The 11617-nt window shown below is 49.1% G+C and overlaps 1 protein-coding gene across 1 annotated transcript in view; it reads right to left on the bottom strand.

The window, feature by feature from the left end:
- REEP1 (receptor accessory protein 1) overlaps positions 1 to 11617 on the bottom strand; it is a 152794-nt gene that overhangs the window by 12122 nt on the left and 129055 nt on the right. Inside the window, exon 6 of the mRNA XM_004388233.2 lies at positions 6678 to 6855. Coding sequence (XP_004388290.1) covers positions 6678 to 6855 — 178 coding nt within the window. The remainder of the gene's footprint in view (positions 1 to 6677; positions 6856 to 11617) is intronic.

Genomic DNA, 11617 nt, shown 5'->3' with positions numbered 1-11617 from the left:
GGCTATGTGTATTTTCACCAAAAGAAAAGGTTGAGAAGTTAGTGGGTTGGCATGTTGTGGGGTTGTTAACCAGTGTCATAAAACAATATGTGTACTACCGTTTCATGAGAAACTATTTGTTCTGTAAGCCTTCACCTGAAGTACAATTAAAAAAAAAAAGTGGGGGGAAAAAAAAAAGCCTTTTGACATCCATTTTCACAATGGTACGGTAAGACAGGGAAGCGGGCGGGCGGTGGTGGTGGGGGAGCTTCATCTCCATTTTAAAGGTGAGGCAACCAAGGTTCAGAGGGGTTAGGTAGCTCACACATGGTTATCCAGTAGGAAGTGGCGAAGCAGGATTAGGGCTCCCAGGCTACACCAGGACAAGAAACCCCCTGGGACTACAGGGCTTTTCACTTCAGAGGACCTTGGTAAATTCCTGCCTCATCACCCAGAGCACAAGGTAATACGACCCTGGATGGCTTTAAAATACGTCCACGCATTCTTTCATACTGTTGCTTCTAGAGGTGGAGATTAAGTCCCCTTTCCTTGAGTGTGGGCTAGCTTAGCATCTCACTTCTAACAAATACAATAAGGCAGAAATGGCAGTATGTGGCTTCAAAGACTAGGTCATAAAAGGTCCTGTGGCTTCCTGCTTGCCCCCTCTCTCTTGGGTCACTCTCTCCAGGCAAAGCTGCTGCCATGTTGTAAAGATACTCAAGCAGCCCTAGAGAGGCCCATGTGGTAAGGAACTGAGGCCTCCAGCCAACAGCCAGGAGACAGCCATCTTGGAAGTGGCTCCTCCAGGCCATCAATCCTTCAGATGACTGCAGTCCTGGCTGACATCTTGACTGCAACCTCCTGAGAAACCCTGGAGCCAGACTGCCCAGTTAAGCATCTCCCAAATTCCTAGCCTGCAGAAACTGTAAGATAATAAAATTTAACAGGTTGCCCTCCTGACCCCTCCCCACAGACCATGCAGCTGAAAGGAAGCCCCAAGGTCAGGTGCCCCTCATGGTTAGACCCTCCTCCTGCAGCAACAGGCTAGCACACTGCAGAGGCTGGCTGCTTACTCACCTTTCCAGGTCCTGCAGGTGGAGCAGCAGGTACACACTGTGGGGGCAGGGGCACCATCAGTGACATCCCCCACTCACAGGAACCAGCCCCAGGTAAATGGGGGCCTAGCGAGGTATGGGGGCCCCGGTGAGATGGGGGGCCCCGGTGAGGTGTGGGGGCCCTGGCGAGGTGTGGGAGCCCTGGAGAGGTGTGGGGATGCCAGTGGGGCACTGGGAAAGTGGAGACAGACAGACACCAAGGTGGGGAGGGGGTTACTTCGGATTTAGCTTCTTCTCAGTGCTAGAAAATGCCCTGGCCTGGCCACAGAGGCCCTGCAGCCCTATGGGAGGCAGGGGTGGGAGTCAAATTTCCTCTAGGGTATGACTCAGCCACCCCTGCCCAGAATGCCCCCTCCTCTCTATGCCTCCCAGTTCAGAATGTTTTCCAGGAAACCTTCTCAGACTGACCTCTGAACCCCCAAAGCACTTGGTGTCTGGTCATTTGGCTGAAGGCCTCATTGACTGCTGCCTTGCACACACTGTTGTTCTTCGTGCACATCCAGGCCTTGGCACACAGTTAAAAAAAAAAAAAACCGTTGCTGTCGAGTGGACTCCAACCAGTGATGAGCTCATGTGTGTCAGAGGAGAACTGTGCTCCATACAGTTTTCAATGGCTGCTTTTGGGGGAAGTAGATTGCCAGGCCTTTCTTCTGAGGCACCTGTGGTGGACTCGAACCTCCGACCTTTTGGTTAGCAGCTGAGTGCATTAACCATGTGCGCCACACAGGGACTCCTTGGTATACAGTAGGTACTCATTAAATACATGCTGACTGACTCCAAGCTGACAGAAGGCAGAATCATTCTTTCTACCTCTTCTCGTGTCCAATGCCAGGCACGTAACAGGCATTCAGTGTATGGCATCTGACCAAATGCCTCCCCATTCACTCTGTAGGGGGGACAATGATAGTCACCGCCCACCCTGGTGCTTCACCAGGGAGGGAAACCCCAGGCACAGGGGAGCGGGGCAGGCCAGGTGAACTGTCCGGCCCCACCTGCTGGAGCCAAAAGCAGCTGAACAATCCAGGGGCCTGTGTGTGCCAGGCCTTGGTGGGTGCTGGGCAGGGGCCAGTACAGAGGAGAACACAGAACAGGCATGTGGCTGCCAGGAGCTCCAGAGCACAAAAACCATGTCTGTACGGTGTGCGCTGCCTTTCTCCCTTCTTCTCTGCCTGCTTCTTCTTTTCTTTCCTAAAGATGTAGAAGGCCGAGCCGACCTCATGTGGTGGGCCCCTTCTCACTTTTTATGTATTTAAAGGAGCCTGTTGGTGCAGTGGTTAAGCACTTGGCTGCTAACTGAAAGGTTGGCGGTTCAAACCCACCATCCGTTCTGCGGGAGACAAACGTAGCAGTCTGCTTCCTTAAATATTACAGCCTTAGAAACCTATGGGGTAGTTCTTCTCTGTTCTATAGGGTCACTATGAGTCAGAATCGACTCAGAAGAAAGACCTGGTGATCTGCTTCCGAAAAATCAGCCATTGGAAACCCTTTGGAGCACAGTTCTACTCTGACACACATGAGGTCACCAAAAGTCAGTGCCTCGTAGTGACAGGGCATAGCAGCCCCCTGCCCGTACGGCATCTGCTGTCTCTGCACAGGCCTGCGTCAGACAGCTGATATGGGCCAAAGTGAGGATGGAAGCCCAGGCTTCTCCCCTAACCCAGAGCCCAGCCCTTTCCTGTACTGGACCATGCCTGGCATCCCAGGCCCTGCTGGCAGCTGAGCTGGGAAGGGCACACCCGCCCATGTGCATGGGCCTGCTCTGCCAGCTTTCTCTCAGGCACCCTGGCCCTCAGTTCAGGGGTTACTACAGCCCCAGAGCCTCTGAGCAGGCACTTTTGCCCCATGCACACGCCCTGGGCCTTCTTCCACCTGTCTGAGAGAACGTTTATTTTTGGCCCCAGAACAGCTGGGGAGAGTGCCATGCAGTCGCAGCCTCCTGCTGAGCCAGAAAGTCCCTGCTCTGCCTCTCCTCCCCAAAACCACAGGTGCCCAGGCCCAGGGACAGGCAGCGAGGAGGGTTGGGTCGGGTTGCAGCACCGCCTCTTCTCAGTGAACTCTACCTGCTCTGTGCACAACCACAGAGCTCCCCACTGCCCCCCTAGACGTGGCGGGGGCATCCCCATCTCTGCTAGTGGAAGGCAGCAGGGCCGGACCAAAACCAATCATCCCACACCCTTTTCTACCTGGAGCTTGTCTGTGACAATGCTCAAAGCCCAAGAGATACTCCCTTCTTGTCTTTGAGATCCTGCCAGGCTCCACATGTTCCCAGTCCTGAGGCTGCCCTGAAGAATCCCCCATGGGGAGGTCTAGGCAGGAAGAGTCTGGAGGCCTGGATTCTAGTCCTGTGTGGCCTTGGCAGGTGCATGACCTGTCTGAGCCTCTTTCCTTTATAATGACAGCATAGACTCTTAGAGGGAAAGGGACCATAGAGGCCATCTAGCCCTACTTCTTACCCAAAGCAGGAATCCCTCCCTAGAGCCGCGAAACATGGTCACCCAACCTGGGTTTGAGCCCGTTCAATTCAGGGATCTCACTACTTCACAAGGCAGCCACTTCCATTATTATAAAGCGCGTTCTTAGGTGGATTAAATGACATCAACAGTAACAATAACAGCAGCTAATGCATACTGATTGCCCGGCACAATCTTAAGCACTTCTACCTGTATTATTTCATCTTAATCCTCATAACAGCCCTAAAAATGGAGATCATCATTCCTTCTGTACAGATAAGTAAACAGGTTCTGAGAGGCCAAGCACCTTGCCCAGGCACACAGCTAGCAGATGGCTGCCTCCTGGGAATGTCACCCCAAGGCTCTAGCTCTGTACTCTGAGCCTCACACAACTGGGGCCCTTTTTTTGTCCAAGTGACAGATTTCAGTGGAGGCTAGGTAGCCAATGAGTGATCAAGAGCAGAGAGGATCCCTTATTTATCTTGCATCCCTCTCCCTGAGGAAGCCCTGGTGGTGCAGTGGTTAAGCACCTGGCTGCTAACTGAAAGGTCAGCAGTTCGGAACCGCCAACCGCTCTGTGGGAGAAAGCTGTAGCAGTCTGCTTCTGTAAAGAATACAGCCCTGGAAACCCTATGGGGCAGTTCTACTCTGTCCTACAGGGTCGTATGAGTCGGAACTGACTCGACGGCAATGGAGTTCTACTCCTAGGACACTGCCTGGTAGGTCAGAAACTGTAGATGCTCAGTGGTTAATGGGTGAGCTAACGGGGCACTGGCCCAGGAGTCTGCTGCAGCCCCCTTCCCCTGCCAGCTGGTGGGCCTGATGACATGTCCCTTCTCCAGGCCTTCATTTCTTCATTGGTGAAATCAGACGGTTACAGTGAGTGACCCCTGAAGTCTCCTCCTGGCTGGCCTTTTGGGATTCCATTCTAAGTTCCCCTGGGAGAGGTTCCCTCAAGACAGACCCCTCCCTGAGGTGGAGCTCGCCCCACCGGCCAAACCTCCACTCCCCACCTTGCCCATTTCCACCAGTGCCAGGGCTGCAACACCTCCAGACCCACTCGCCCTCTCCTTCCCCAACAAGCAGCAATTTTAGTATTTTAACATGTCTCTATTTAAATGTGTTCTTGCAAACTATGTATTGTTTTTATTTTACATTAATTGTTACATAATATCTCCTTCTGTTTTGTACTTTTTTCACTAACCATCTTGTGTTAAAAATCCATCTAGGTGTGCATTTAACGTACTGAGTCTCCAGAAGAAGGGCAGCTGCGGGCCCCTCCCTTCTTAGGGGCTCAGGATGGTGCTTTCCAACAGAAAAGTCGCCATCTTTAAATGTCCTGGAGGGGGGCATTCCTGAGGGAAGAACATCGAGGGACAGCCAAGCCCACCCAGCTCTGAGCTGTTTTCCTCTCCCTGGGGGGAGCGTGAGTCATCAGTCCTGGGGAAGCCACGGGGCTCTGTCTTGCCCACTATGTCTAACATCACCAGGTGTCAGGTGGGCCTGGCAGGACCTTGGTGGTCAAGTGAACTAGGAGGGTGGGCCAAGGAACTCCTGCAGATTGCACCTCACAACACACAGGATCCAGACAGCTCAGACAACCCTGCTTCTATTCTAAGGGCAGGGCAGCCACCAGGCACACGTCACGGTCACAGATCCCAATAGAGTGGCCCAATTCCCACCCTCATGGTTCACTTGCCCACCAAGGGTGAGGGGCGGAGATGGCAACCCAGACGGTCCTCTACACCCACCTTCACCATCAGCTCCTGACAGCCAATGTCCCTGTGATCCCCGAGGAACCGTCTGGGAAACCTTGAGCCCCAGCACGTCTCCCTAACCCGTGCCCCCCTACCCTCCACAAGCTTGAGACCCACAGTGATGGATACACACAGTGGGTCCGAAACATGGCTGCACCTCAACAGCACCTGGGGACCTTCCTAATATACACACGTCTGGATCGCAGTCCAGACCCACGAATCCTCTGGGGCTGGGGACAAGGCAGGGCAGGATTAAGGGCCTGGCTATGTGAGCGCCGCCCAGGCACCAGGCTTACTGGGGCGCCAAGTTCACTATGTGTCAAAAAATTAATGTGACTAAAATACTATCAAAACAAACTAAATATCAAGTAGTTAACACAAATTTATACAGATGTTCCCAAATTAGGGACCGTGGCACACTGGCATAAGTAGGGTGCTAGAAACCCCCCACTGTAGAAAAATACTCTCATATTTAAGAAACTAATTACTGTTTATTTCTTACTTTGTTACTACATACATTGTCCTTTCATTATTTCTCTCAATTTGTCAATTTGTTATTTGAAATAAAGTAAATGAATAAGTAGATCTTCTTCTGGTGCTATTATATGAAAAGATGTCACCAACATTCCCTGCCCAGAGCACGAGCTCTTCCTCCTGCCTGGCCCGGGACTCTGTGTGTTTAACGAGGTCCTCAGGTCAGTGTGACAGAGGTGACCTCAGGCCAGGGGTCTGACCCCCTGCGTTAGACATTGGAGGCAGAGGTGCCCTGGCCACAGGAACTAGACTTCAGAGCTAGTACGGCCCTTGGTGTGCGGAGTCTGGGTGTGTGTGTGGTGAATGGGGGCGCAGGGGTGAGGAGCAGAGAGTGGCTGAGAGAGAAGACAGAAAACATCCAGGCAGAGAAAAGGGGCCGTGAGAGACATATGCTCTGGGTGGGTGATGAGAGACGCTCAGGTGCTCAAGACAGGTAAGCCCTGCTAGCAGTGTGAGATCAGAGGTGAAGACAGCAGAGAAGGCTCCCTGGGCCCAGGTCCAGCTTTGCCTGTTACCTCTAGGCTTGGCTCAGGCGTGACAACCCCACCACCCCTAATTCCCCAGACAATCAGACGGAGGAGGCAGGGCCCCTTGGTACAGCCTGTTTCTAACCCTGCCCCCAAGCAGAGTCCCCAGGCCAGAGTCCTGGCCTGGCCTGAGTGGCACTCTGCACCTTGGCTGCCCTGGCATGGTCTGATGGACGTCTCTGTTGATGGCAGGTCCATGGGCAAGGGCCAGGTTGCCTGCCACATGGTGGGCCGGATGGACTGGTGCTTGGGTCTCTCTCAATGAAAGTGAGGCCTAAACTGTGGGAAAGAGGGGTGAAGTGCAGTAACACCTACCTGAGCTGCCAGCACTTTCTGAAGCACTCCTGGACATCTTAGGCTGGCCATGTTTGCCGGTGGCCCGCCCAGACCCCGGTGGTGGGGGGCTGGAGGGAGCAGGGGCACCGTCGCCCCTGATGGTGGTAAGGTCCTGCATGCTGAAGCTCCGGAGTCTCTCTGATAAGGCACCCTGTCCCTGGATACAGACAGGAAGGAGAACACGTCAGAGGCCTGACCCAGACTCCCAGGCAGTGCTGAGGGGCAGATTCGACAAAGCCAAGAGGGAGCTCTGACAATCAGCCAGGTGGAAATCAAGACGAAGGCTCTACAGAGAGGCAGGTGCCTGGGGACACCTTGCTGGAGACACTACAAGACAAGCCCTGAATATTCCACGGCCTCCCCTGGGGCTCAGCAATTGTTCCTCTGGCCCCACACTCCTTCTGCCCCTTCACTCACACCCCTGAGAAGCAAGCACCTCAGACAAACCCAAGGTCAAGGAAGTGGTGACTGCCTGTACTTCCTACTTTCTAGGGGTTGTTTGCTGCTTTTCCTGCTTTATACAAACAAAGATCCTTATGTAGCTACATTTTTCTCAGTTCCCAGTACAGAAGAATCTGATCAGAAAATCAAAACCTAATATTCTATGCACTCAGTTCTTACTCTTCCAAAGAAATAAAATATAGACAGTATTTTTAAAGTGTCTGACAACAGTAATTTCTCTTATCTGTTTGGCTCGTTACTGCTTATGAGGCACATTTAATCCCATTGTCGCATTGGAGCTTCATAAAATACCCAAAAGGTAATGAATTAGGAAGGAAAAAAGGACGTTAAAAACAACTGCTGACCGCAACCATTCCACGTTCTGAGGGAGCCGCAGAATTGACCTCAGGGAAGACTGTTCTTTCATTCAGGAAAGCAAGATAAATCCATCACACTTATGAAGGGGCGTCCTCCCTGTCTGGAAGAGACTGTCAGAAAGCATGAAAGTGATCCCAAGGAAGTTGAGGGACTCGGCACTGCGTTAAGTGTGCCTGGGGATGGGGGAGTGGCTCCTGTTTGGACAAGCTGACAGACCCGGGAACTGGAGAACTTGGGCATCAAGGAAATACTGGAGGGCGTGCAGACTGGGACCATGGGTACACGGCACGGCAGTGGGGAGAGGTATTTTATTTGGATAAAGAAAGAAAGAGTGGTCCTAAAAGTGTGGAGGACTTGGGGACAAAAAGGCACAACAGATATTCAACAGAACCAACAAATAAACACAAACTGATCTGAGCAACTAACAGGCTGACTCTGGCATGGTGGTAGGATTGATGAAACAGGAACGAGGCCCCAGACAGCTTAATCAGAGGCTTCCAGAGATGGGAGAATAGTTTGGGGATATTGTTCACTTACTGAACGAAGAGAAGGCTATGAAAACGGATCAAAAGAGCCTAGTGAGTCACTGAAGTGACTTTAGCAAAACATCCAGATAAAGAAGCAAATAGAAAATTAGTTAGTTCGAGGTCAGAGGGGAACAAAAGGGGCTTTCAGACAGGTTTAGAAAAAAATGCCAGGATGAAGCAAACCTGCATCAAATATGAAAGAGACAGGCTTCCAATATACTGAAGGTATAAAAACCAAGTCTCCAGAGGAAACTAACAACAACAAAACTATTTAAATAGTCAAATATACACAATTAGAACTGTAAAAACAGGAAAAGGGGTGTTTGGACAGAAATCCCCCTTGTTGGCCTCAGACACTGCTCTAGGATGATGAAGGCCAGGGGTCAGAGCCCTCCCGTCCTAGACGTGAACGGCTGATTGGCCTTTGCCAAGAAAACGAGCGCTGGACCAGCCACTCAGTGTAATCGCCTCCAAATCGAGCAGCCAACGATCCACAATTACTTTACTACAAAACACTTTAGGTGACATCTAGAACTTAGAAGAAACTAGATGACTAAAGAACAAAAAATGATTCTGAAAAGAGAGAAAATATTCTGATAATTCTAATTCTGAGTAATTTAATGTCATGTTAAAATTTAGGAAAACCACTCCCCAATTCACTCTTTCATTCATCCTCCCATTTATTGATTTATCTGTTTGACAATCATTTATCAAGTACTTTCCATGAGAGAAACACTGTGTTACTTGTTATTAGGAGCTACCAAAGACACAGTGTGATTTCTGACAAAACATAAAAAGACAAATGTACAAATACACAGAAATGCCATACCAGAAGCAACAGAAAGTGAAGGTTAAGTACAACAGTTCTAGAGTCAGACTTGAATTTGAATGACAGTCCTATCACTTACTAACTGGGTGACCTTATCCTCTCATCTGCAGAATAGCATCTATCTTGAAAGACAGTGGTGAGGATTAAATGAGATCATGCCCATAAAATACCCATTACAAAGCCCAGTGCACACTAAATGTACAAAAAAATGTCAACTCTGATGCTGCTGCTGCTGTTGTTGCTGCTGAGATGCACAGCTGCTGTTGGAAATCAGATGAGGGAGAGGTCACTTCTGGCCAAAAAGACCAAGAGCAGCTTCATGACCCCAAGCCCAAATGAATGATCAGGGACTAACTCTCCTGCTAGCTCCTGCAAATGCTCAGCAACGCATCCAAGAGAAAGCAAAAGCAGGCACCATACATGTCCATTTTAACAAAACACAATTTCACTCCCACAAGCCAGCCAGTCTAGCTCCAATATTACTAGCATCATGAAGACTGAAAGTGGCAGAGGTTAGCAGAGAGAAGGAGATAATGATAGCTCAGTATTAACCTAGTGCTGTTTCAGAGGAAAGCATGGTGGCATGGATACAAGGTTCTTAAAAGCAAATTAGCCCTTGCCTGTCAAAACACTCTGAGATGGTAGCAATCAATATGTCTCTCTCATTTGTAAACCTCTCAGCCTTCTTTAGCCTCCATTCAAAAGTTCACTCCCATTCACTTCCTGCAAACCTCATTCCACCCTGCCACTTTGGCTCTGCTCTGGAGAATTTTCATTTTGTTAATTCTCCACCAATGTTTCCCATACTCTTCTGGGAACCACCAAGACTTGTTAATGGGTATTCTGCATAATTAACCATTTACCCATTGCCGTCTAGTTGATTCAAACTCATAGGGACACTATAGGACAGAGTAGAACTGTCCAGTTGGGTTTCCAAGGTTGTAATCCTTATAGAAGTAGACTGCCACATGTTTCTCCCCCGGAGCAGATAGTGGGTTCAAACCACTGGATGTTTTAGTTAGCAGCCAAACATTTAGCCAGTGTGCCACCAGGGTTCCTTCAACATAATCAGGTTCCCTATTTTGGGAAAATAAGTTTGGATTCCCTAAGTTTGGAAAAACTTAATACCATATTTCCCATAATTCACCGAGCCATGTTACCATATTAAAAGCTCTCAGAAGTCTATAAGTCAATTTGTTTAACTCGATGTATCCCAAATGCATCTTACCACATGGGATACACTGTTAGGTGACCATTCAAAAATCACTCCCACCCCTATTCTTGAAAAAACAGATTTCCCAGCCTCCCTTGCAGTTATGGATAGCCATGTGACGCCATTCTGGCCAATGGCATGTAAGGGGGAATCTGCTAAGGGATTGCTAGGAAAGATATTTTCCTTTCCAGATTATGTGGGAGGAGAAAGACCTGACCCTGCTCCTTGCCTTCTGCCTTTGAATATGGTTCAGATGCCTGGAACTGCCATCTTGTGACTAGGAGAATCACAAAGACCCAGAGTTGTGACATCACCGAGTCACTGGAACAATGACAGAAGCACCTCCCCCTGGACTTCCTATAAATGATTTTATCAATTCCAAGATAAGCATTTTTATCTCTGAAACTGGAGCAGGGCTTAACAACCCCTGCGGCCTTAACATCTTCATCAATGCTTCCACATGCACCCAAGTGGTTGTTATTCCCCCAGGCACGACTGGATAACTGAAACCTCTCAGTGCTCAATTAACAAGCCACTTACGAACCCTTGAAGAATAAGAGCCCTCATTATCTAAAAACGTTCCACTGACACCTGGTAAGATCAAGAAAGTGGCGTGCAGGGATGGATTATCCAATAACTAAGGTACGCACGGGTTTACTTGTGCTTACTTACGAATCTGTAGTGCACAGTGTCACCTGCTTTTCACCACATCTTTGTAGTGACATCGTGCACTGCAGATTCGTAAGTAAACACAAGTAAGCCAGCGCGTACCTTGCTTACTGGTTAGTCCGCTCCTGAGTGGCAGCATCAACACGCAGAATGGGCATCAGCAGTGTAGATGAAAATCCCAGAGACAACAGCTCTGCATCACCAACTCTCTCCAAGGCACAGAGAATGATACCATATGGTCATACATGGATACTGACGAGCTGAGTTGAAAAGTGATTCAGAAGAGTCAAGTGAAGAAGTGAGGTTAGGAAGACCTCAACCAATTTATTAAGTTTATATGTTTCTTGTAATGTATATACAGAAGTAACACTAAAAAAACTTATGTCTAAGTAAGTCCAAAAGAGTTCTTTTACTAAATGAAAGTTAAAATTCTAAGTGGAAAAGCATTATGTCTTAATTGTTTTCCTTGGTGGTACATAAAATAATGGTGTGTCTTACAAACTGTAGCATTTTAGATTCAATGAAATATGATTTTGCTTCTTGAAGAAGCTTTCTCTAACCACTCCAACTCCCTGGAATACACTCTCAGTGCAGCCTGTACTTCTTTGTAGTACTTCATACAAGTATATTTAACTATTGGCAGTGAGTGCTGGTTTGCCTTCCGCTCTAGGCTGTTCATGTTTTATTTACTATTGCAGCCTTGGTATCTGCCACTCTATACATGTTGGGGGCAAGGAATTGAATGAATGAACATATGACCACTTGTTGAGCAACCCCCACCGTAAGGGCAACAGAAGGAAGTTCCCCCTTCCCCCCACCCTCCTGGGGTCCTAGATCTTAGGGTTCATCTTGTTGAACAGGG

This window comes from Trichechus manatus, unplaced genomic scaffold, assembly GCF_000243295.1.
Source record: "Trichechus manatus latirostris isolate Lorelei unplaced genomic scaffold, TriManLat1.0 scaffold00208, whole genome shotgun sequence".
Taxonomy (NCBI): Eukaryota; Metazoa; Chordata; class Mammalia; order Sirenia; family Trichechidae; genus Trichechus; species Trichechus manatus.
The sequence above is the reverse complement of the archived record's forward strand: the minus strand, read 5'-3'. Positions and strand labels throughout refer to the sequence as shown.